The 25,701-nt window shown below is 42.8% G+C and overlaps 1 protein-coding gene across 2 annotated transcripts in view; it reads left to right on the top strand.

Moving 5' to 3' along the window:
- Positions 1-14,393, top strand: part of ATPAF1 (ATP synthase mitochondrial F1 complex assembly factor 1) — a 28,616-nt gene extending 14,223 nt beyond the window's left edge. The window contains exons 7-9 of one of the 2 annotated variants that reach the window (XM_018043806.1): positions 2,029-2,124; positions 5,180-5,287; positions 11,586-14,393. In XM_018043806.1, coding sequence (XP_017899295.1) covers positions 2,029-2,124; positions 5,180-5,287; positions 11,586-11,780 — 399 coding nt within the window. In that variant the 3' untranslated portion in view covers positions 11,781-14,393. The remainder of the gene's footprint in view (positions 1-2,028; positions 2,125-5,179; positions 5,288-11,585) is intronic. The other variant, XM_018043811.1, reaches the window with a different exon arrangement.

Raw genomic sequence — 25,701 nt, 5'->3', positions numbered from 1 at the left:
TGAAACATCTCAGCCCTTTCTGATATGAATCTTAATCTATTAATATAAGTGGAAAAAAAGAATATAAGTGAATGTTGGAAACAACACCCGAGACCTTAACCTTTTCAACCTCCTCTAAGTTTCTCTTCTCTTGGCAGTTTCTTTTCAGTTTTGACCATGCTCTTTTGATTATATATGTCTGAAAGGAATTATGAAATCGTTGCTGGAGTAGTGAGCTGCCAGGAGACAAGAGAAAGGGAAGGGGTGAGGTGGGTCAGCTGACTTGGTGTCTGTACTGATCTCTGAGATTCTCAAAAAATGCTTCTAAACATTGCTGAGAGAAAATTAAAAACATCTAAGTAAATGGAGAGATATGCTGTGTTTGATGACTCAGTATTGTTGGCATTTCTCTCCAAATTGAGCTCTAGATAAAATATAATCCAAATCAAAATCTGTATAAGCCTTTTTTTTTGTTTTAAGAAATTCACACACACACACAAAATTGACAAGTTGATTTAAAAAAGTTGTTTGGATATCCAAAGGATCTAGAGTAACAAAACAGTTTTGAAGAAAAAGAGCAAAGTTAGAGAACTTACATTACCTGATTTCAAGACTGTGATTTCATAAAACTACAGTAATGAAGACAGTGTAGTAATAACATAAAAACAGACACATAGATCAGTGGAGCAGAGTAGACAATTCAGAAATAAACCAATTAATTCAGAAAGCAGTCTGGCAGTTTCTTTGTGAGTTAAGCATGACCTACCATACTACCCAGCCATTCTGCTCCTACATATTTTCCCAAAGGAACTGAAAGCATACATTCATTCAGTGACTTATGCACATGTATAAGCTGTTCATGGCAGCTTTATTTGTAATAACAGAGGCTGAAGATATCCAAATCTATCACAGGTGAAAGAGTAAAGAAACTGTGTGTACAAAGCAGTATAGATTCTGTGGTTCCATTTATGTGAAATTCTGGAAAGCCTGACCAGTAGTGAAAGAAACCAAGTCAGTGGTTGCTTAGGAACAGTTGGAAAGAGGGAGGGATGAATTATAAAGGGATTTGGGGGCATGATAGATACCTTCATTATGTTGATTGTGGTAATCCTGTTGACTGTGGTTTCACAGTATACATATGTCAAAACTATTTTAATTATACACTTTAAATATATGCAACTTAAACCTCAAATATACCTCAAGAAAGCTTTAAAAGCTTTTTTTCTCCATTAGGTAAGCATTACGGTTATCTCATCTAATATTAGTAATAACAAAACGGAGCCTTAGTGGTTGGCAGTAAGGAGACAATTCCATGACTAATGCGTATTTGGCTGATTATACTTTGTTTTGTTCTGGTATCAGTCTGTACCACTCCACCCCAGTTTATCTTGAGCATAAAATTAATCATCTCGGTTATTAGAGCCGTACTTCAGTATCAGCCTCAGATAGTAGAATATGAAGTGATTATTATAATTGTAGCAAAAATTAATTCAGCAACATGAGGAAGTTTAGAAATTGAAAAGGACCAAAAAGTTCATGAAAAGGATGAGTAAAATTGTGGTAAATATCTATTGTCAATTTCCATATAACAGTGAAAATAATGAATTAATAATATTTATCAACATCGGTAAATCTCAGAAGTATGATGTGATGTAAAAAAAGCAAGTAGCAAAAGTATACATATAGTTTGGTAAGATTTAAGTTTTTAAACATGCGAACAATACTGTTTCTTGTTTATGGATGTATGCTTACACACTAAATGTATAAAAACCTGGAAAGGAATGACAGGTTGGCAAATGCAGGTTAGCTGTCATTGTAGAATGGAATTAGAATGGGTTTACATAGACAGCTTCAGTGAATTTCTAATACTTTCTTTCTTAGGTGAGCTGGGAAGTATAAGAGTGTTACATTATCACATATGAATTTCAAAATACAACAGAAGTTTTAAAAACCAAATGTTGAGAAATGGAGTGAATGACACAGGTGGTTGGACGTAGAGCAAGCGGTTTTATTTATCTACTTGTCTCCTTGTGTATTCATTTCCCACAGTTTCTCTGTGCACTGCCAAGAAGGGAAGGTTATGAGTTTTTTGTCGGGCAGTGGACAGGTACTGAACTCCACTTCACTGCACTTATAAATATTCAGGTAGGTGTCCTGTGTCCTTCTTTCATCTCTTTGGTGAAAGAAGCCCCCTCTGTGGGACTACGAGCCCTTGTTAAGACTTTAAGACATAGAATATATACTAACTGCCAGCAGCATTTGCTGTAGCACCGATGAATTGTCATACTTCGTTGGGCTAGCTTTTTAGGCCCCATCCAATACCTATGAGTTATAACCTTAAGGTAGGTTCTGTGTCTTAACATGTGTTTTATTAACCAAATCAGCACTGTCTAAAGTGCTAGATGCATATTTTTCATTCCATAAATGTTATTTTGTTTGCTTCCATCCTTCCTTCCTTTTTCTTCATTTTATTCCCAAATACTAGATTAAGAAGTTTGATCCAAAGCATTTGAAGCTTTTAAAATAAAAGTGTTTTAAATGAGATAATCACTAGGATTGTCGGTCTTTATTTGTAGACCAGATCTGGGAATGGATAATAGCTTTGCAGTTGGGATGAAGGGAGCACACAACAGAATGAGAATTTTCTTATGACTTTATCCCTTGTGATTGTATCCAAAAATTGTATCATGTTTATTTTTTTAAAAAAAGAAAGAAAAGAAAAGAAATAGCAAACTTAGAGGAGTTAGTTCACACTGCTCATGAGTCCTAGAGCTGGGTTTGCTTGACTCCATGTCATTGACTCCAGAGTCTGTGAACTTACCCATTAGGCTGTTGTGTTGGAAACTGCCAAGACTGCCCTCCTGAAGCTCATATACAGGTATAGGAAAAAGATCCAGAAACATAATTATGATCAAGATGATAGTGTATCCATAGAAATATGTTCGGGAGAATTGAGAGGCTACACTATTACTGAGAGAGCCCTAGCAGTAAATCAGTTCAGTTCAGTCGCTCAGTCGTGTCCAACTCTCTGTGACACCATGAATCGGAGCACACCAGGCCTCCCTGTCCATCACCAACCCCCGGAGTTCACTCAGACTCACGTCCATCAAGTCTGTGATGCCCTCCAGCCATCTCATTCTCTGTCGTCCCCTTCTCCTCCTGCCCCCAATCCCTCCCAACATCAGTCTTTTCCAGCGAGTCAACTCTTTGCATGAGGTGGCCAAAGTACTGGAGTTTCAGCTTTAGCATCATTCCTTCCAAAGAAATCCCAGGGCTGCTCTCGTTCAGAATGGACTGGTTGGATCTCCTTGCAGTCCAAGGGACTCTCAAGAGTCTTCTCCAACACCACAGTTCGAAAGCATCAATTCTTCGGCACTCTGCCTTCTTCACAGTCCATCTCTCACATCCATGCATGACCACTGGAAAAACCATAGCCTTGACTAGATAGACCTTAGTTGGCAAAGTAATATCTCTGCTTTTGAATATGCTATCTAGGTTGGTCATAACTTTTCTTCCAAGGAGTAAGCGTCTTTTAATTTCATGGCTGCAATCACCATCTCCAGTGATGTTGGAGCCCAAAAAAATAAAGTCTGACACTGTTTCCACTGTTTCCCCATCTATTTCCTATGAAGTGATAGGACCGGATGCCATGATCTTCATTTTCTGAATGTTGAGCTTTAAGCCAACTTTTTCACACTCTTCTTTCACTTTCATAAAGAGGCTTTTTAGCTCCTCTTCACTTTCTGCCATAAGGGTGGTGTCATCTGCATATCTGAGGTTATTGATCTTTCTCCTGGCAATCTTGATTCCAGCTTGTGTTTCTTCCAGCCCAGCGTTTCTCATGATGTACTCTGCATAGAAGTTAAATAAGCACGGTAACAATATACAGCCTTGACGTACTCCTTTTCCTATTTGGAACCAGTCTGTTGTTCCATGTCCAGTTCTAACTGTTGCTTCCTGACCTGCATACAGATTTCTCAAGAGGCAGGTCAGGTGGTCTGGTATTCCCATCTCTTTCAGAATTTTCCACAGTTTATTGTCATCCACACAGTCAAAGGCTTTGGCATAGTCAATAAAGCAGAAATAGATGTTTTTCTGGAACTCTCTTGGTTTTTCCGTGATCCAGTGGATGTTGGCAATTTGATCTCTGGTTCCTCTGCCTTTTCTAAAACCAGGTTGAACATCTGGAAGTTCACAATTCATGTATTGCTGAAGCCTGGCTTGGAGAATTTTGAGCATTACTTTACTAGCATGTGAGATGAGTGCAATTGTGCGATAGTTTGAACATTCTTTGGCATTGCCTTTCTTTGGGATTGGAATGAAAACTGACCTTTTCCAGTCCTATGGCCACTGCTGAGTTTTCCAAATTTGCTGGCATACTGAGTGCAGCACTTTCACAGCGTCATCTTTCAGGATTTGAAATAGCTCCACTGGAATTCCATCACCTCCACTAGCTTTGTTCGTAGTGATGCTTTCTAAGGCCCACTTGACTTCACATTGCTAATTAAAAGGACTTTTTCTGAAATCCTAAAGATGAAACCCAGAAATCTTCCGAATGTATGGTTGTTTCCTCCTACACTGTATGAGGGCTTAGGCTTTGAACCCAGCCTCTCTTCCTAGTCTGAGCTGAGGTCTGGTAACCACTGCCCTGTCCATTCTTCATGAAATTATGATGTTCTAATTCTTCTTTTCCCCCCTTTCTCCCACCCAGATTATATTTTAAAACTGCACATTACAAATCTGGCTCATGTGCAAACTCTCCAGCTGTTTGCTACAGCTTTAAAGAGCTCAGTCTTCAGAGCCAGCCAAGGGGAGTAGATTTCAACTGTGAAATGCACTAGTCCATAAAAGTGGCAATTACACAGGCATATTGCTTTCTTTAGAACTTGATTTGGTAGCTGCTCGTGTCGTTTTGTTTTTAAATATATGGCCATGATGAAGGATTCACTGCCTACTGTAAACATTTTCTGGGAAAAAAGCCAGACCTTTTTCAATTGAAGACACAAATAACACTGTGCAAACTGTCAGCCTTGCTGTGGCTTGGCAAACCTGGCCATCCCCACGCACCGGTCCTCCAAGTCACCAGCCACCCAAGGGACTGTTAAGAGCCAGAAGTTCCTCCAGACTGTCTATTGCTGTGAAATTGCAGTTTTGTTGTGGTGGTGCCTTATTGAGTCTTGATAAGTGTTCCTCCTTGCAGACCCGAGGGGAAGCTGCGGCCAGCCAGCTGATTTTATATCACTACCCTGAACTTAAGGAAGAAAAGGGCATAGTGCTGATGACAGCAGAAATGGATTCCACATTTCTGGTAAGAATCGACTTTTACCTTTTTACATGTATCTGGTGGCCCTGAACATATTCTCCTGCCAAACCTCATGAGAAGTAAAATTCCAAAGACAAACATAAGAAACATACTTGTTTCTTACTTAAATTGACAGTAATTTTGTCTTGCTTAAGCTCTTCCGAATCAAAGTTAGTACAAATTCTCATTCATTTATTCACAATTTGAAAGTCCAAAAGCTCTGACCACAAAATTTTTTCATAACTCCTTTGGTCACCAAACCTTACGTGATTTGAACTTATCTGATAGCTGTATCTTCACTGTCACTTCAGTTTGATGTGAGGCCACTGATAGTCCTTATTAATCCTGCTCGGTGTAGAATATTCATGCATTTTACAAGGGAAATATTAATGGATTGTGAGTGTTACATAATACAGTTATATGGTATCTGCATTTGTTATCTTTCTAAAATCCAGTAATTCTAACTCTAAAACACATCTGGCCTGTGGGCTTTCAGGTAAGAGGCTCCGGACAAGTAAATGGCTTCTTAAGTGTACAAAAGAGTTCAAAGTTTAAAATAGTTCTTAATCTGTTATCTTTCTTCACACTGTTCACATGTACAGCTTTCGTCATGCATAGTGTTTTTCCTTCCTCTTTTCCCATTTCCCGGGATAGAGCATTGACCATGTGCCTGTAGGTGATGATGTCTGTTGTGTTTGTTCTCTGTATGCCCAGGACCAGGAGCAGTTTTACGATTGCTGTTCAGCCTGTTGGTCTAGTCCTTGCTCATTTCAGTCTCATTTATCCAGCAGTGTTTAAGTTCAGGATGTCCTCAAGATAGTGGGCCCTTTAGTGCCTTTTTTCTCCTGAGGTTCTTTATTATAACACCCTCTGATTTTTCCTTTTTCTATCCCTCTATTACCAGCTGCATACAAGGAAGGGAAAAGTGATGGTATACAGCTAGTATCACATAGTAATAGTAAGCCCCAAGTCTAGGGCGTAATTGAGATCTCCTTCACTGTCTGTTAGTCCTGTCTATTATCAGTCTCATTTCTCCCATTCTTCCTTCTACTCATCACATTCAACTGGAAGTCACCCAAAATCCTATCCAGAAGAATGGAGTTGCCATTAATGAGACAGACAAGACTGTGGGCAGAGCAGGTTTGGGAGGAAGATCAGGAACTGAATTTTGGGCACATTAAGTTTGAGGTGCCTATTAGATAATCCAAGTAATAGGCAGTTAGGCATATGAGTCTGAAGTTCAGAGGAGAGGTCCAAACTGGAGAGATGAAGATGGGAGTTGTCAGCATACAGATTGTTATTTACAACCATGAGACTGAAATCACCAAGGAAATTAATGAAGTTAAAAAGAGAAGAGGTCTAAGAACTGAGCCCTGGAGCAATGAGGAAGCATCAGCAAAGAAGATGAAAAAGAAAGAATCAGTGAGGTAGGAGGAAAACTAAGATGGGAGAATCCCCTGGAGGCTAAGATAAAGTGTTTCAGGGAATAGGGGTGGTGAGCCAGCAGCTCACACTGGTAGGGCAAGTGAGATGAGGACTGAGAATTTATTAGAAGTCATTGGGGACCTCTATGAGGGCAGTTTCAAAGGAGGGATAGGACGACAGCGTATTTGGAGTACATTTAGGAAAGGTTGGGAAGAGAAATTAGAAAAAGTAAGCATAAATTTGTCTTTGAAGGAGTGTTTCTGAGAAGAAAAGGAAAGAATAGGGTGTAAGAAGTGGGGATGAGAGTGGGTTTTTTGTTTTGTTTTAAATGAGAGCCTTGTATGTATATGCTGATGGAAAGGTCGGGTAAAGAGGAAAATATTGAAAATACAGGAGAAAGAGAGTTGTTTAAGTGGTGTTTTGAATGGGTAAATCTTGGGAATGAGGGGTTAATCTTTGCCAGAAATGTAGCAAGAGAGAAGCCAGGATATAAGGACACACTCAGTTTAGTGGATAGAGGGTAATGATAGCTTGTAAGATGTTCTCTCCAGATTGCTTAGTGAAAAGAAAAATCATTAGCTGAGAGTGGGAATGGAAAAATAGATGTTAGACATTTGAATAGAAAAGAGGAAGTGTGAAATTTTTGTCTAGAACATGAAGTGAGAATGTGTTCTATATCTTTAAGTAGTTGAAGAAACAGAAACTAAAAAAGTATTTCATGGCCTGTGAAAATTATATGAAGTTCAAATTTCAAAGTGTGTAAATAAAATTTTATTGGAACACAGCCATGCTTATCTTTACATGTTATTTATGGCTGCTTTACATCTACAACAGAGAGTTGAGTTAGCTGCAACGAGAGACTATAGGGCCGTAAAACCTAAAATATTAATGGTCTCTCCCTTTCCAGAAGGTGTTTGCCAACGTGTGATCTAGGAAAAAGGAAGAGAGAATGTCTGTGGGGAATGACAAGCACAGAGATAAAGGACTGAGAGTTGGATTTACCTAGGGTTATGGTTTAGCCAAGTGATGTAATGAAGAAAGACAGGGACCAGGAAGTTAAAGGTGAATGCAAAGAAATTACTGTAGTTATTGACAATGGAGTGCAAGCTGAGTAAAGAGAGAAGTGGAAACATAAGGAAGATGAAGAGACAGTAAGAACCGTGAGTCCTGCTTGAGGTAAAAGGTGTTTTGTTTTTTTTTTTTACTTGCAAAATTTTTATTGCTGTATTTAATTGTGATCTGTTCTCTTTTTTTAATTTATTGAAGTATAGTTACTTTACAGTGTTGTGTAGTTGAAGGATTTTTGAACTTGGGAGTGAGTGTTAAATATAGGAAATAGTAGACAAAGTGTGAATTTTGAAATTGAGACTTGGAGGGGATGTAGTTACCAATAATGATAAAATGTAAAACTTGACCACAGACAGGAGTGAGTGACACAGAGATGGTTTTGTATTTTCTGATCTTCAGCAAAGCATCACATCTAACCATATTAGATGTGGACTCTAGAGGTCAGAGGAGAGACTGTTTCTGCTTTAGCATTTATACCACCTCTAGTAGTCTCAAACATGGTTCCCATAATTATTAAAATTTGCTCCCTAGTCTTATAACATTCAACAGCATACTAGACAACATACATTTGCCTTGTATAAATCAACCTGTGAGTTTCCAGTGTAGTACAGAATCAGACATGTTAAAATTTAGTGTAGAGATACATGATTCAGAGATGGGAAACCTAGAAGTGTAATGTAAATATATGATCCCATGCATACTTTAGGCATTGTGTTTCCAAATACAGTAAAGCAAATAGATAGAAATACATGGAACCTATAGGTCTCTTCTAAGCTGATTAATTTTAATGATGAAAATTCAGTATAGTATTTAAAAACCTTATTTGGTTCCACGTGTGTCAGCAGATGATTTCATTGGAATGTAGTAAGTGCTAGGATAAAGACATGCACAGCTTTGGAGGGGTCAGGGGGAGTGTTCCTGACCCAGAAGAAGGAAGAAATGACACCTGAACTGACTCTCAAAGATTAGCAGGAGTTTAGCAGTATAAAGTGGGGAGGGGAATGTTCCAGACAGTGGGAATGGAATATGGAAAAGCTAGGAAGCACAAAATGACTTGGGATATTACAATTTGCCGTCAGTGATATATTAAAAAAGGGAATTTGGTGGATTATGTTCAGAAGATTGACTTTATCCTGTGAGCACAGAAAGATGAAGAGTTGACCCATAGAGAGTTGGATTTTGAGACCATTAACCTTAAGTATTTGCTTTCTAAACATTTTTTAGTTCTAGCCTGGTCAGTGTGATCATTTAAAATGCAGTTGCAGTAGTCTGGGCAAGAGGTGGTAAAGACCTTACCCAGAGCAGAGTAGGGAAGGAGGAGAGAGAATAACCTCGGAAATGTATAGGGAATAAAATGGGCAAGACTTGGTACTTTGATTGTAGCCATTAAGATGGAAAGAGAGGAAGGAATCAGGTCTGTTAATACACCTCCTTGTTGAGCAGCATAGGGAATTAATATGTTTATCTTCTTGGGTCTTGGAAGGGGAAGAGACTGCTGTTTCATGTTGAGAATTAAGGGAATAAAAGACAAGGGGCGAATGAGTCGGCAGTGGCTGGGGTGCAGGAGAGCTTTCCGTAATCCTCCATGAGAGACATTTCTCCATGTCTTAACTCTCTTCCCATCATTCTAGTGGTCTTCAAACAAGTGGTCAGAGTCCTTTATCCACACAAAATCTTATTATGTAAAACCCCAGGATATAACAGCTGAAAGAGAGGTGAAGGGACTGAGGCACCTCCACAGAGGCCCTAGGACTCTGCAGCTTGAGCAGCACTGTTCTAGAATGAACACAACTGAAATTACCCTTACCTCCACCATCCTAAGCCTCAAATAAAAGTTAACTGTCACAGTCCCTACAGTCCAGAGCCTTAGAGAGTAATGACATCTGCCTCAGATTATGCACTTGCTTAAAAAATCGTTTGTCCTTGAGACATGTTTGAATTTAAAAGGTAAAAATGATGAAGTAGAGTTATCAACCTTAATTATTGTGCCCCACCGGAAATAGTATCAGGGTGACGTGGAGGGAGTACCAGCCTGGGAGTCCAGAGATCTGGTTCTTGCTCTGCCATTTGCGTGCCACATGACCTTGAGTCCATCCGTAATTAACCCTCATCTGCTTTGGTTTCCTGGTCCATTAAATGAGGACTAGATGATCTCTAAGGCCCTTTCCTGGTATAAAATTCTATTAATTTGAGATACCCAGCGATTTGGAAAATGGCTTTTGATTGAAGATCCAGTCTCAGAGATCAGTGCCTGCTTATGAGAAATGACCTGCAACCCATGGGAGGGAATGGAGGTGAAGCAGCCTGTGGTATTTATAAACCCATTTTCATCACTCTGTAGCTAGACATAGCACACAGTTTTAGTAGGAATTTTCCATTATCATTTGGGGTTGGATTTTGGCTGTGTGAACATTACAATGATGAATAAATGCCTCTGATCAGAGAATGTATAGGAAGCAAAGTAAGAGTTTTTGAGGTAATTCTTTTGTAAGATTTCAAGAGTCTAGCCTGTATCTTGATCTCACTTCTGTTACAGAATAGTCAGGTCACCATTTTCCTGCTCCTGAACTTTAGAGAAGGTGGCCTCTTCTCTTTCCTGGGGCCTTGCTGTGGATTAGTTAGAAATGACTGCATAGAAATTACTACTCCAAAACTATGTGACATAAAACAATAAATATTTATTACCTCACAGTTTCTTTGTGTCAGGAGTTCAGGAGCAGCATAGCTGAGTGGTTCTGGCTCAGAGTCTCATGAAGTTGCTGTCAAGATATTGGAAAGGGCTGCTGTCATTTGAAGGCTGATTGGGCTTGACGATCCACCTCTGACCACACTGGCATGGCAGTTGGCAGGAGACCTCATTTCCTTGCCACATTGGCTTCTCCGTAGGCTACTTGAATGTCCTCATGACATGGAAACTGATTTTCTCCAAAGCAAGTGATTTGAGATAGCAAGACAGAAACCATGATGTCTTCTGTGACTGAATACCAGAAGTCATTTTTCATCATTCCACTTCAGTCCATTTGTTAGAAAGCAAGTCACTAAGTGTAACCATCACTCAAGGAAAGAGAAACAAGGCTCTATCACAGGGAAGAAAAAGTATCGTGGGGAATTCCTGGGCGGTCCAGTGGTTAGGACTCCGTGCTTTCACTGCTGGTGGCTTGGATTCATTCCCTGGTTGGGGAACTAATCCCACAAGTTGTGTGGCCCAAGAGAAAGAAGAGGATGTCAGACTTTGTGGACAATTTGTTAAACTGCAGCTGGCTTTGGCACCACTTTTTTAACTGAGGTGGTATGAGGAATAGGTTTTATCCAAGAGTATGTCTGGTTAGTCAGAGCCTTAGTACCAACTCACAAACTTAGTTCTTAGAGCTGGAGAGCTGATTAACTATTGCTCTTTTTTCTCCCCTTGAGATATACTAAGGAACTGAATGAAGATGGAATTTTTTTTAAGAGGGAAATTTTAACATCTGCATTAATTTATCAGCAAGTATTCACTAGATTTCACTATATGAAGGGATGTAAAACAGGCTCATACTGTGAGGAATTCACACAAGGGTAGACAGACGAAAAAGAAAAAGAGGAAACAAAGGACAGATGAAATATAGTATGATACATACAATGCTAGAGGAAGAGTAGGCTAATTTGAGTACACAGAAAAGGGGTACCTCACCAAGACTTAGGATGTCAGGGAGTCAGGAAGCTTTCTGAGAGCAGTGACTCCTGGGCGAGGGCCTCACCTGCCACAGGCCTTAGACACAGAGCTGTGTGGCCCTGTGCTGGAAGGGACCTCACTGTTCTTTCTACCTTTCAGAATGTTGCTGAGGCACAGTGCATGGCCAACCAAGTGCAGCTCTTCTATGCCACTGATCGAAAAGAGACCTACGGGTTAGTGGAGACCTTCAACTTCAGACCGAATGAGTTCAAGTATATGTCTGTCATCGCTGAGTTGGAGCAAAGCGGACTTGGAGCCGGACTGAAATGTTCTCAGAACCAGAATAAGACTTAGGGATGTCAGGTTGGCTTACAGAATTTTCTGCTCAGCCCTGGATAGTACTGAGCCTACCCACCCCTTGAACTCTTGAAGGCTCAGTATCTATAATGAGCTGTCTCTACGGAGTCACCCTGTGTGCTTGTTGCAAGATGTAACATGGAGGTGAGCCCTGTTACTTGATATTCAGGAAAAAAGATACCCAAACATTCTGATAACTGTCTCCCAGCATACTTGAAGTTTCCTTTTCAGGTGTTTGAGATCACATCCAGAGACAATCCAGGATCCGCAAGATGGTTGACTTAATTATATGCACTGTAGGAGTATATTTGTTCTCTGGCCATTTTGACTGCACAGCTCCTAATAATTAGTTCCTCACCTTTATAAACTGACAGGATAATAAGCTTGAAGACCTGCTGTCGTTAGACATGGTCTTTGCATACTCTTCCCACTTGGCTAGCCAAAGCCATAACCCAGTTAGACTCTCGAACAACCACATATTGCCATCAGGATTAAGCGTCTATCTCAATGCTCCCAGAATTGCTGCATAGCTGGTTTGGAGTATCAGCAGATTTCAGGTATATTAAACGCACAGGTACAGTGCCTGCTGCCTGCATATTTTTAAACCATAATTTGTGACACCTGCTTCTCTAACTGTTCGGCCTGTTGGAAGCTGTGTATTTGGAGGGGCTGAGTTGGTGCAGTATAAATAAATCCACTGTTTTGTAAAGAGAGGATCAATCCAGATTTGCTTTTTGTTTTTTAAACAACTCTAAACCATGCCAGTATTATATTAATAGAAAAAGTAGGTGGAAGCAAATGTACCCTATTGTGTGTGTGGGAAAATGTAGCAATAAAATAAAGTCTGGCTTATAATCTTTGTTACACTAAATAGTGAAATCTAAGCTTTGTGCTGTCCATTGTGTCTGTACTGTGGGCTGATCTCATCAAAACTCATCTTTGGACTCAGCAGTTGCTTAAAATAACAAAAAAAAAAAAAAAAAAAGAAGAAGGAGAAGCTCTCCAGCACTGGAAACTCAGGTTTGGCTTATGGTGTTCCTGTTGTGGCTCCAAGCTCAGTGATAGAAGAGGGCAGCAGTAGCACACCAGACTTCTGAACACGAGGCCTCAGAGCAGCCCCTGCCCCACCACTGTTGCCAGCCACCTTTATTACAATGTCTTTCCTGTTCTTCATCTAACACGTTCCACTTGGCTGCTCCTGCTAGTGGTCTGGTGGACAACGCTGAGCATGGTGTGTGGGAATATAACCAGGATTTGCAGTTTATGTGTGTTTCATTTATTACTGGAGATTTTTTATGGGTTGAACTTGTCCCCAAGTCCTTTAAATGGGATTGGACTCCCCATTATTTTCTGAGCTGTGTTTCTTTTGTTGTACTTCTGAATCTGTCTGTAGAAAGAGACAGTGTTTGTTTAACTGGTCTTTCACAATTTCTCTAAAGGTTGAGCTATTTCCTAATGCAGATTGAGGCCTCTTGTCCTGACATTTCTTTTTTTCTGTTTTTGTGGGGGGAAACGAGTCTGGATGTTTTGAGTCCCAAGAATGTTTGCTGTTCAGTGGAATTACTTTCATAGATATGTTTCCTTTTCCCCTCCAGATGGCCCCAGTCCTTAGCCTTAGTACTTTTCATAACATCTCTACCAGAGGATGAGAAAATGATGAAAAAATAAGTCGGAACTGACTGCTCATTTTATGTTCCTCCCAGCTTTGCCCTAAATCCCTGGTTGCCAGAGAAGAGTCTGTCCATGGCCAGTTACATCAGATGTGATCAAAGTACCCTCTGGTGGTTCTTTATATTTACCTAGCAAGATCTGGCAAAGAATGACAAGAAAATTGTCAAATTAATCAGTCCCCTGGTATAGTGTGGTGTTATAAACGTGGACAGGCTTTAGAGTTAAGTGAATCTGGGTTCAGTATTGGGATTCATTAGCTCTAAATGTTGAACAAATTATTTAAACTCTCTAATTCTGTTTCTGCATCTGTATAATGAGAATAATAGTATCTACCTCATGGGGTCATTTTGAGAATTACATTAACTTGTATAAAGATTGTAGTAGAGCTTAATAAATGTCAACTCCCTTCTTCCCTACTTCACCTCTCACTAAAGACCCACAAATTAGTATAGCCAATGTGCAGATCATTCTTTTTTCCAGCCTTATCTCACAGGTTCTCAAACTTTAAGTTGCAGTGGAATTACCTAGAGCACTTTAGAATGTAGACTCCCAGGTCCCAAATTCCAACCTGCTGAAGTGCTGGGACTCTCCGTTTTAATATGTGCTCCAGATGATTCTGACGAAGATAATTAGCCCGTCACACTTTGAGAACCACTGCCTTATCTATTCTTCACAAAAAATCCACATCAGCCAGGTCTCTCTTTGCTGTGGACGTTAACCATAGAATCAGTTACCTTGGCTCTTTGCCTCCTATAATGGTCCCCTCAGCATACTCTACGTTATATTTATTTATGTATATGTCTTTTCCCCTCTAGACTGTGAGCTCCTTGAGGGCCAGGGGTTTAATCTCCATTTCCAGCACCAAGGACATGGCTTGGAACATTAAAGATACTCAGATTTTTGTTAAATAAATAAATGACATGGATTTTAGCCAAAACATCTTCTTCGTGTATATGCCTTATATTTAAATAGTTTGCACTTAAGAGATTCTCTTGACACACATAAGTGAAAAATTTACTGAGTAGGAATATTTGCTATTCAAGACAGCAAGGTAAACAAACATTCTCTGTATCTCAGCTAAATCTCCTGCACTTCTGTGGTGGGCTGTCTGCTCAGTGAGATTCAACAGTCATTGCAGAGGACATCCTCTACAACCTCCGACTTAGGTGCTGACACAGGAGGGTGAGCACGCTGATCTCTGCACTCAAGCTGTGTTCCAGCCACCAGCTGCATCTTGCCTTTGACTCTGCCTCAATCTAGCGCCTGGTCAGAGTTTGCCTCATCCTATTCTGAGGGTGGGTGCTTCCTTCCTCAAGCAGTTGGGAAGCAGGAGCCACAGCCTTTTTTTTTGGTAGTCTCGGCAACACTGACCTGTTGTTCAGTCTTGGAGAAGAGGTACAAATGCACAGTACGCCTGTTATTTGACTTAGAATTGATTCAGCATTCATTAAAAGTATGGAACACCTATTATATCCCAAACACAATTATAGGAAACTGGGGAATACAGCAATGAAGGGGACAAATAAGGCCTCTGTTCTCATGGAGCTTAGATTATTGTGGAGAAGACAAATGAATAAAGCAATAAGATTATTTCAAATACTGGTAGTGCTGTGAAATATTTAAAATGTGATGAAACATAGAGTGGAGGCAATAACTTAACGGTCGGGAATACCATCTCTGCAGAGGTGACAGCTGCTGCTTGGCCTGTGGAAATATACCAGGTAGAGATCACCAACTGCTGAGGCCTGGAAGTGGGGCCAAGGTAAGCATGCTTAAAGGCTCAGTGCAACCACTGAGGAGCTCAGAGTTCAGCAAGGCAAGACGCTGACGTGAATACTAATTGCAAGACCAGTGCTGTCTTAGAAGAGGGGCAGGGAGGGTTAGAGAACACCATCAGGTGCTGTGGGGAATGCAGATCTTGCCCTGAAGCACCTATGACTAAATAAGGAATGAAAGACTATTAAAAGTCTCAAAGAATGTGTGTTCCATGCAAGAGACAGGAGGTGCTATGAGTTCACAGTTGGTCTCAAACAATGTATATATTAATAATTATATCTATTATAATTGACTAACATCAAGATTGCCGGGAGATATGCAGATGACACCAAGCTTATGGCAGAAAGTGAAGAGGAACTAAAAAGCTTCTTGATGAAAGTGAAAGAGGAGAGCGAAAAAGTTGGCTTAAAGCTCAACATTCAGAAAACGAAGATCATGGCATCTGGTCCCATCACTTCATGGGAAATAGATAGGGAAACAGTGGAAACAGTGTCAGACTTTATTTTGGGGGGCTCCAAAATCACTGCAGATGGTAACTGCAGCCATGAAATTAAAAGACGCTTACTCCTTGGAAGAAAAGTTATGACCAACCTAGATAGCATATTCAAAAGCAGAGACAGTACTTTGCCGACTAAGGTCCGTCTAGTCAAGGCTACGGTTTTTCGAGTGGTCACGTATGGATGTGAGAGTTGGACTGTGAAGAAAGCTGAGCACCGGAGAATTGATACTTTTGAACTGTGGTGTTGGAGGAGACTCTTGAGAGTCCCTTGGAGTGCGAGGAGATCCAACCAGTCCATTCTGAAGGAGATCAGCCCTGGGATTTCTTTGGAAGGAATGATGCTAAAGCTGAAACTCCAGTACTTTGGCCACCTCATGCAAAGAGTTGACTCCTTGGAAAAGACTCTGATGCTGGGAGGATTTAGGGGCATGAGGAGAAAGGGACGACAGAGGATGAGATGGCTGGCTGGCATCACTGACTCGATGGACGTGAGTCTGAGTGAACTCCGGGAGTTGGTGATGGACAGGGAGGCCTGGCGTGCTGCGATTCATGGGGTCGCAAAGAGTTGGACACGACTGAGCGACTGAACTGAACTCAACATCTATTATTGGTGGCCTACCTACCATGTGCCAGGCACAATGCTGGGCCCTTTATGTTGATTGTATCAGTCCTTCCTACAACCCAGTGAAGTCACAGGAACCTGCTGATTGGTGGGATGTGCCACTGCTCCCCTTGTGCTCCCTGCCTTCCCCCACCTCCAGCTCAGAAAACAGGGCAGCCTCCCAGTCACCCCTATCCCTAACTTCAGCAACCAACTCAAACCTTTAGAAGCCACGGGTGTCTTGAAGCAGCCTTTGCTCTGAGAAACAGATGTGCCAATTTTCTTGCCAACACCTTAAGAACAAAGTGTACTCATTATGTATTTCTGATTCATCCAAACTTTATTTCTAAAGACATCATATTCTACGTGAAAGAGGACTTTTTGTTCTATGTACTCTGATCTTTCATCTTGCATGGAGGATTTTGGTCTTGGCAGTTCTGTTAATGTGGCAGGTTGATGGCAGCATTTTTATCCCTATTCTGAAAAAGGAGACTTGGTGCATGAAAAGGCAAGAGATGACTTGAAGGTCGCTGCATCAGGAACCAAGCCAGGAATAGAAGGCCATGCTCAGACTCAATGATATCATTTGTAACATCCACTGAGCAGTCTCATCCCTCACATTCACAAGGCTACTTCTGAGCTCTCTGGGCCTCAGGTACTGGAAGAGCCACAAGAAAAATCAGTTCATATCATTTATGAATCCTCCCAAGCTGTCCAGAGCTTTCAGAACAAAGTCCCTTTGGATCAGCTCACAAGAGCTTTCAGAACTAGTCTCCGGTGACTTCTCCAGGCTCATCTCTTGGTAGGCCCCACCCACTCCCTTAGCTCCCATCAGCCTGGATGACTGGCAGTTTCCTGAACATACTGTTCTTCCCTCTACTCTGATCTTTGCATAGGATTTGCAAGCTTTGAACGCCTGTTCCCCCTTCATCAAGTTAATTCTGATTTGTCTCTCAAAGGCCCGCTGAAGCATCTCTCCCAGAGCCTTCCCTGCCCTCACCCGCTCCAGCTGTCCCTGCCCACTTGTGTGCTCCCTTACACTTCCCCAGCATTTTGTCCTCTGCCTTTTCAAGGCTCTCTTTCCCGTAGACTGGACACTCCTCGGAGACACACATCATGTCCTACTGGACATCGTGTTCCCAGTGCCCAGCAAGAAGCTCAGCACAGACAGAAGGTACCAATGACTTGTATAAATTCCTCTTGGATGACTGCTCACCTCAGACTACCTGTGTCTACAAGCATCCCTTGCATAGTGAGACCCAGCCCTGGCAAACACTGTGACTATGTCTCAGCCTGAGGCAGTGGCCACTTTGTTTGCCCTTCCTACAGAGGCTGCAATGTGAAAACAAGCCAAGAGGCCATCAGAGGAGGCAGCTGGTCTAAGGTTTGTAAGCAAAAGGAACTGAGACAGTGAACAAACTTGGGGAACAGCACGATTATTTTTACCAGCTGGACACATTTCAAGCTCCCATCTTGGCTTACCAAGTCTCAGCACTAAAAAGATCTCAGACACTGTCCAGTCACTAGTTTTCAACTGTGCTTCAAGAAATCCTTACAGGAGGACTTACCTGGTGGTCCAGTGGTTGAGAATCCACCTTGCGACACAGGGGATGTGGGTTTGATCCCTGTTCAGGGAACTAAGATCCCACATGCTGCAGAGCAACTGAACCCGCATGCCACACGTACTGAGCCCATGCTCTGCAAACGACATCCCCTGTGATGCAATGAAGATCTCTCGAGCAGCAACTAACATCTGATGCAGCCAAATAAAATTTTAAAATATTTTTTTTTAAAAAAGAAATCCCAACGTGGACTTCCCTGGTGGTCCAGGCTAAGACTGCACTCCCAATGCAGGGGGCCTGGGTTCAATCCCTGGTCAGGGAACTAGATCCTACATGCTGCAACTAAATATCCCGCTTGCTGCAATGAAGATTGGAGATCCTATGTGTGGCTACTAAGACCCAGCACAGCCAAACAAATATTTTAAAAGAAACAAAGAAAGAAATCCCAACAGTTCCTAAGGGTGGGAGCCTGGTCCTTATCCCTAAGTCAACCAGAGAGAAGCAAACTTTATTTACTGGGCTTTCCCTAAGCTGTCATGTGAAGAAACAGTTTCCAATAAATACTGAAAAGAAAAAAAGAAAAACCTGGTCTAGTTTAACCTACCCATCACAGCAGCCCTGCCTATAGCATCTCCAAGTCATTGGGCAACTGTTTGAATACTTTCAGGAACTGGAAACTCTCCACCTGCCAGCTGACCTGGCCCCTGCAGGGACAGCTCTGAGTGATTGCATGTTTGTCCCCACCCTACGCTGAAATCTCACCACCTCTTCCCACCCTCACTGGACTTTGCTCTGCCCACCATAGCTACAGCCTCCTAGAGAAGTCTCTTGGCTTTTCTATCCCCATAGCATCTCCTGCTGATGTGTGAAGATAGCGCTCACGTTACTTCGGAGGCTTTTCAGCAGAGGAAACAAACTCTGTCATTCCTTATATGACCCAAAACCCCAGCCTCTGCTTCTGGACAAACTCACCAGTTTCTGCCTCACGGTTGGGGCCTGGAGTTAAGCCAAAGATAGCCTTGTGGGATGACCAGAGTGGATTTGAGATGGAAGTCCTTTGGGAGTTGGCCTGGCCCACTTGGCAGTGACCTCTCCACATTGCCTCTCACTAAGGTCACCTTACTGACTCGTCCACCTTGTCATCCCTCATCCTCATCCTCACTGCCACCCGCAGCTGTCTTCCCATGATCTGTCAAACATGGCTTTTCCTACTGAGAACTCTGCATTTACTCCATTTCATCTGACTGGTTTCAGCCCAGCGTTCCATCACATCTTGACTTGAATTTTGCCTGATGCCCAGAGCCCATGTCCCTCTCTACAGATGTGATACTCGCTTTTCCTTGGTGCTCTTCTACATCTGCCCTGACAGAGGTAAATGATGTCCCCTCAAGCATTTCACTTAACCTCCCCTCTCCGCTCCCCACACACACATACAAATTCTTGCCTTGGTTGAAACATCACTACTGAGTCACACTTAACTTTTGGTTCACTGTGATTCCTCAGATCACTTTTGTCGTTATTGTTCTAACATCCGTGATTTGGCGTGAATCTCTACCTTGCATTCTTATTTCTCCAGTCTACATGTATTCTCCCCTTTCGGCCTTGCCTCTGGTCAGGAGGGAAGTAGCTGACAGATCTTGCATTTGACACTGATTTTGCAGGGCAGAGAGGAAGCATGGAGTTTTCCTGAGCCCTGCAGGGGCGGCCAGGTCAGCTGGCAGGTGGAGAGTTCCCAGTCTCTGGAAGTTTTCAAACAGTTGCCCATTGACTTGGGAATGCTGTAGGCGGGGCTGCTGTGGTGGGTAGGAGGTTAAACTAGACCAAGTTCTTTTTATTTTTTTTCCAGTGTTTCTTGGAAAGGTCTATAACTCCCAACAGACTCTGAGACATTTGCTTCCGCTATCTGTTTCTTCCATTTGATCTTTTTCAACAGTGCTATGAGGATAACATTACTCCCATCTTACAAATGATGACACTGGGGAGATAGCATTGTAGATGTTAAGAGTAAGGACTAAATTAGACTCTCAGCTCTGCGTTTGGACAAGTTAATCTCTCTGAGCCTTTGTATTCTCACCTGCAAATTAAAAAATAATGATCGTATCTCAAAGAAAAGGATTAAATGATATATAGAGAGTACATAGCACTATAGTTCACACACAATACAAGTGTAGAGTAGTGGCTGTTAGATTAAGTTACTTGACCTTTTCAAGGCTCACGTCTTCTATGTAGAAGAGGTGGGAAACTCTGCTCCTGGAACATGGATCTTCTACTTCTGGAACACAAGTTGTTGGTTTGTTTTTTTTTAATCGAGGTTAATTGCTTTACAATATTGTGTTAGTTATGTTTCTATTGTGCTATTTTTCCTGCACTATGTTTCCATTTTTAGACATTCTCTTCCAACATTTTAAAGCGGCTTGAGCAATATTAAGCATACCAGAAAGCATGACATCAGGAACTGGGGAATCTTAAGGCTGGATTCAGAAATCAGCAGGTGGGAGCAAAGACGGGAAGGCTGGGCTAACCCCAAACAGAGCATACAGGTTGGAGAGATCACTGTTTCCCTCTCCTTAACCACCAGGTGGCTAGACGCCATGCCCGCAAGTGGGCAAAGGAAGGGAGGTGTGAAGGCAGGACCCAGAGCCTGGAAGCTGACCTCTGGGTCAGGAGCCAGGTGGCATTTGAAGTTCCGGGCCAAGGTGCAGGGCCTACCTAATTATTTGTGGATGACTTATCAGACCAAGTTACTTCTGATTGCAGACTGCTGCTTATTTAATTTCTTGACAACTCACTACACATAACAGTTTACAGCGTAAAGAGACCAAAGCCTGTAATTTAACCCTCTGGCTGGACATTGGAAACTCCAAAAGAACTTGTCAAAGATGTTGATTCTTAGGGCCCATCACTGAAATATGGATTATTTTGGTCAGGACGAGGTCTGGGAAACTGTTTACTTTAAAAAAAAAAAATCTCTAGGTAATTCTGAGGCTCGGCCTAGTTTGGGAACCCCTATGATAAATTAGTGATTTTATAGCTGAGGAAAAAGGCCCCAAACCAGGCAAGATGACTGCCCCTACATCATACATTGTTTTGGTGGCAACGTTCCTTCCATCCCTTTGTTGTAATTTTTCTTTGCACTTTCGTGCCAGGCAACACAACTGGAAAACATCTGAAAAATAAGGATTTGATTATTGTCTGCTTCTAGGGAAGATTTCTGGGAAAAGGCTAGCTGTTCCTAGCACGTCTCAGTTGAGCACCTCGAGGGACAGCAGAGGAAACCAGAGGCCCCCGAGACCCTAAGTCCAGATGGCTTTCTCATTTGATTGTTGACAGCTGAGAATTCCCCAGGCCCATGACCCCTGGAGTCCAGTGCTGGATTATCTGTTGCACTGGGTTATTGTGCCTGGCCCCTGCAACTGCATGGAGAATTGTGTGTTGCCTGTATAGACTGAAGCTCTCCATCCTTCGTGTGTGCGTTTGCTCTTGCCTGTGACGAGGGAGCAGACGGAGATGATGTATAGACCGCTGGGCAGGCAGCAATGATGGAGAATGGTTGGGAACTCAGGCACAAAGCTCGGCTGGGGGACTCTCACCCCACTGAAGCTGGGATTGATTGGCTGGAACTTTCTCACCCTTCTCAGTTTGTCTCAGAGACAGCAGCCTGCACTGTGTCCTCTGGGAAAAGGAATTGCTATCAAGGTCAGGAAAGTTCTGGCTTTCTGCCATATACCTTATTCCCAGAGGCAGGTGATTCTCCATTCTAGAAACCAAGTGAGGACTTCCCTAATGGTCCAGTGGTTAAGAATTTGCCTGCCAATGCCAGGGACATCAGTTCGATCCCTGGTCCAGGAAGATCCCATATACCTCAGGGCAAGGAAGCCTGTGCATCACAACTATTGAAACCCACATGCTTAGAGACTGTGCTTCACAACAAGAGAAGTCACCACAATGAGAAGCCCACACATCACAAATAGTAGTAGCAAAAAAAAAAGTAGCCTTCACTCTCTGCAACTAGAGAAACCCTCACACAGTGAAGACTCAGAAAAAAAAAAAAACAACAAGTGACTCTCCAGTAGCCTTCTGTGTCCTGAACCCCTTCTGTCTGTATTTGGTCCCCTTCCTATCTCCTTCTGCTTTTCTACCTTTGGCTCACACTAAATGATGTTTTATCTTGGATACCGGACACAGGTCTCATCCCCATATGTGTGGGATATGACCTATCTAAGCAGATTTTGCAGGGGTATCAAAAAAGTAAGCAAAAAATCTAAGGTGGTGTCAAGGTTACTGAGGATGGTTGAGGATCTTAATGATGTTAATTGCATTAATACGGACCCAGGTATGAATGTCTATGTTCATCTACCTTCCTAGGAGAACATCTTCATAAAAGTGTCTAGCCCTCTTTCAAATAAGTTCTCCTAACATACTGGATAGGTCGTGTGAGTACACCTGCTAAGCCCTCAAGCAGTGCGGGGCAGGGAGCTGGTGCACTAATGGAGTTGGGAGGCCTGGGTTTGAGTCCTAACTCTGCCACTTTCAGGCTGTGCCCCTTGACCAAGTCATTTCACACTTTGCTATCAATACTCACCTCCCAGGGTTGTTGCAGGACTCAAAAATGTCTGGCATGGTGAAAGAACTTTGTCAGTTAGAAAAATCCTTACAAATGTCAATTGTTGCTACAGGGTTCCATGGGAGAAGGTAAAATAAGAACCCACTATCCAGGGTTTGTGATCCAAGCGGAAGACAGAATCTCACAGCTTAAACAAGCAAAATTGAAATGGAAAGTGTTAGTCATTCAGTCGTATCTGACTCTTTGTGACCTCCGTGGCTGCAGCCCACTAGGTTTCTCTGTCCATGGAATTCTCCTGGCAAGAATACTGTAGTGGGTTGCCATTCCCTTCTCCAGGGGATCTTCCTGATCCAAGGATCTCCCGCACTGCAAGCAGATTCTTTACCATCTGAACCACCAAGTGTATCTGCAAATCACGAAGAACTTTCTGTGCCAAGGGCTCCCCCCTGAGGAAGGTTGGTTCCAGGCAGCTGGCTTAAGACTGGCAGACTTTCTGGAAGTAGAAAGTCCCTTAGCCTTGCGCAATGCTGTACTCTTAGAGCTGCTTCTGAAAAGGCCCAAATGCAGCCATGACCAGCTGGAAAACAACTTTGGAAAGTTATGAGTGGTACTTGGTGTGGAATCCAGACTCCATGGAGTACTTGATGTGGAATCCAGACTCCATGGGGTGCAGTGTGGGTCTCCACCAAGAAGTAGTTGCTGCTCACTGCCTGAATTTCAGCTTCCTGGAAGTGGGAAGACACAATTTTCCCACTTCCAGGAAATGAAACCAGGATGGTTCACCAAGGGGTTCTCCCAGACAAAGCCCCGGGGCAGAGTTTGGGGTGTTACTCTAACACATCCAGTGCTTTCTTCCCCATTTAGGGGAATTGTGTCTTTCTATTTCATATCCCTCCCTCCCTCCCTCTGGAGGGAAGGACAAAACTGCTACAAAAAGACAAATCTCCCTCCTTCCCAGAGTTGATGAGAGGAAGAAATGAGAAAAAGCATCTCCAGCACAGGTGTAGAGAAGGTTCATGAATGTCCACATCCTCAGTATGCATTAATATCTTTGGGTTGGTCCCTTTTGCTCCCTGCATCTCCGTTTTCTCACGCACTCTGTGGGGATTAGACTGATAGCCATGGCTCTCCCCCTTTAAGAGCCACCCTCTCTCTGACCTGCTGCTTGCTAAGCATCTTCGGCAGCCACAGTTTTGTGAGCTATGAAGTAGGACACCTGGGCCTCCTGGAAGTTCCTCAGAAGACTGAGGCTTTGTCATCACCCACAAATCAAGAGCAAGATCTACACCTGACCCCAGTACAGTGCCTGCCATCTAATGAGCCCCCAGTAAATATTTATGGAAAGAATGAATGAATGAAATAGATGTACTATCTCCACCCCTTTATGCTGTCTCTGCTGCTGCTAAGTCACTTCAGTCGTGTCCAACTCTGCGTGACCCCATAGACGGCAGCCCACCAGGCTCCTGCGTCCCTGGGATTCTCCAGGCAAGAACACTGGAGCGGGTTGCCATTTCTTTCTCCAATGCAGGAAAGTGAAAAGTGAAAGTGAAGTCGCTCAGTCGTGTCAGACTCTTAGCGACCCCATGGGCTGCAGCCCACCAGGCTCCTCCGTCCATGGGGTTTTCCAGGCAAGAGTACTGGAGTGGGGTGCCATGACCTTCAAACTATACTAATTTACCACTGTTATTACTAGAAGACATTGCCTCAGCTCTCTTGAAGGTCCCCCATTTTTACCCCACCCCGCAAGTAGTATGGGGAACAGGAAGAGGTTGTCTTAGCCCATCAGGCTAATAGAATAGAATACCATAGATGGAGTGGTTTATGTGAAAGTTGCTCAGTCGTGTCTAACTCATTGCCACCCCATGGACTATACAGTCCATGGAATTCTCTAAGCCAGAATACTGGAATGGGTAGCTGTTCCCTTCTCCAGGGGATCTTCCCAACCCAAGGATCGAACCTAGGTCTCCCATGTTGCAGGCAGACTTCTGGGTGGCTTATAAGCAACAGAAACTTGGTTTTCATAGCCCTGGAGGGAATCCAAAAGAAAAGCATCCACAGATCCAGCATTTGTTGAGGACCTGCTTCCTGGCTCATAGACAGTTTTCATCCCACTGTGTGCTCGCATGGTGGGAAGGACAAGGGAGTGCTCTGGAGTCTCTCATATGGGCGCTAATCCCATCCATGAGTGCTCCAACCTTATGGCCTCATTACTTCACAAAGGCCTCATCTCCAAATATCTTCACATTGTGGGTTAGGTCTATCAACACGTGAATTTGAGGGGACACAAGCATTCAGTCCATAGCAGAGGTTCTCAAACCTTCAGTTCAGTTCAGTCGCTCAGTCATGTCCGACTCTTTGTGACCCCATGAGCTGCAGCACACCAGGCCTCCCTGTCCATCACCAACTCCCGGAGCCCACACAAACTCATGTCTGTTGAGTCGGTGATGCCATCCAGCCATCTCATCCTCTGTTGTCCCCATCTCTTCCTGCCCTCAATCTTTCCCAGCATCAGGGTCTTTTCAAATGAGTCAGCTCTTCACATGAGGTGGCCAAAGGATTGGAGTTTCAGCTTCAACATCAGTCCTTCCAATGAACACCCAGGACTGGTCTCCTTTAGGATGGACTGGTTGGATCTCCTTGCAGTCCAAGGGACTCTCAAGAGTCTTCTCCAACACCGCAGTTCAAAAGTATCAATTCTTTCACATTCAGCTTTCTTCATAGTCCAACTCTCACATCCACACATGACTACTGGAAAAACCATAGCCTTGACTAGATGGACCTTTGTCGGCAAAGTAATGTCTCTGCTTTTGAATATGCTGTCTAGGTTGGTCATAACTTTCCTTCCAGGGAGTAAGCATCTTTGAATTTCATGGCTGCAGTCACCATCTCCAGTGAGTTTGGAGCCCAAAAAAATAACAGTTTCCACTGTTTCCCCATCTATTTGCCATGAAGTGATGGGACCAGATGCCATGATCATCATTTTCTGAATGTTGAGCTTTAAGCCAACTTTTTCACTCTCCTCTTTCACTTTCATCAAGAGGCTTTTTAGCTCCTCTTCACTTTCTGTCATAAGGGTGGTGTCACCTGCATATCTGAGGTTATTCATATTTCTCTTGGCAGTCCTGATTCCAGCTTGTGCTTCCTCCAGCCCTCTCATGATGTACTCTGCAAATAAGTTAAATAAGCAGGGTGACAGTACACAGACTTGACATACTCCTTTTCCTATCTGGAACCAGTCTGTTGTT

This window comes from Capra hircus, chromosome 3 (genome assembly GCF_001704415.2).
Source record: "Capra hircus breed San Clemente chromosome 3, ASM170441v1, whole genome shotgun sequence".
Taxonomy (NCBI): Eukaryota; Metazoa; Chordata; class Mammalia; order Artiodactyla; family Bovidae; genus Capra; species Capra hircus.
This window is presented reverse-complemented; position numbering and strand designations above follow the sequence as displayed.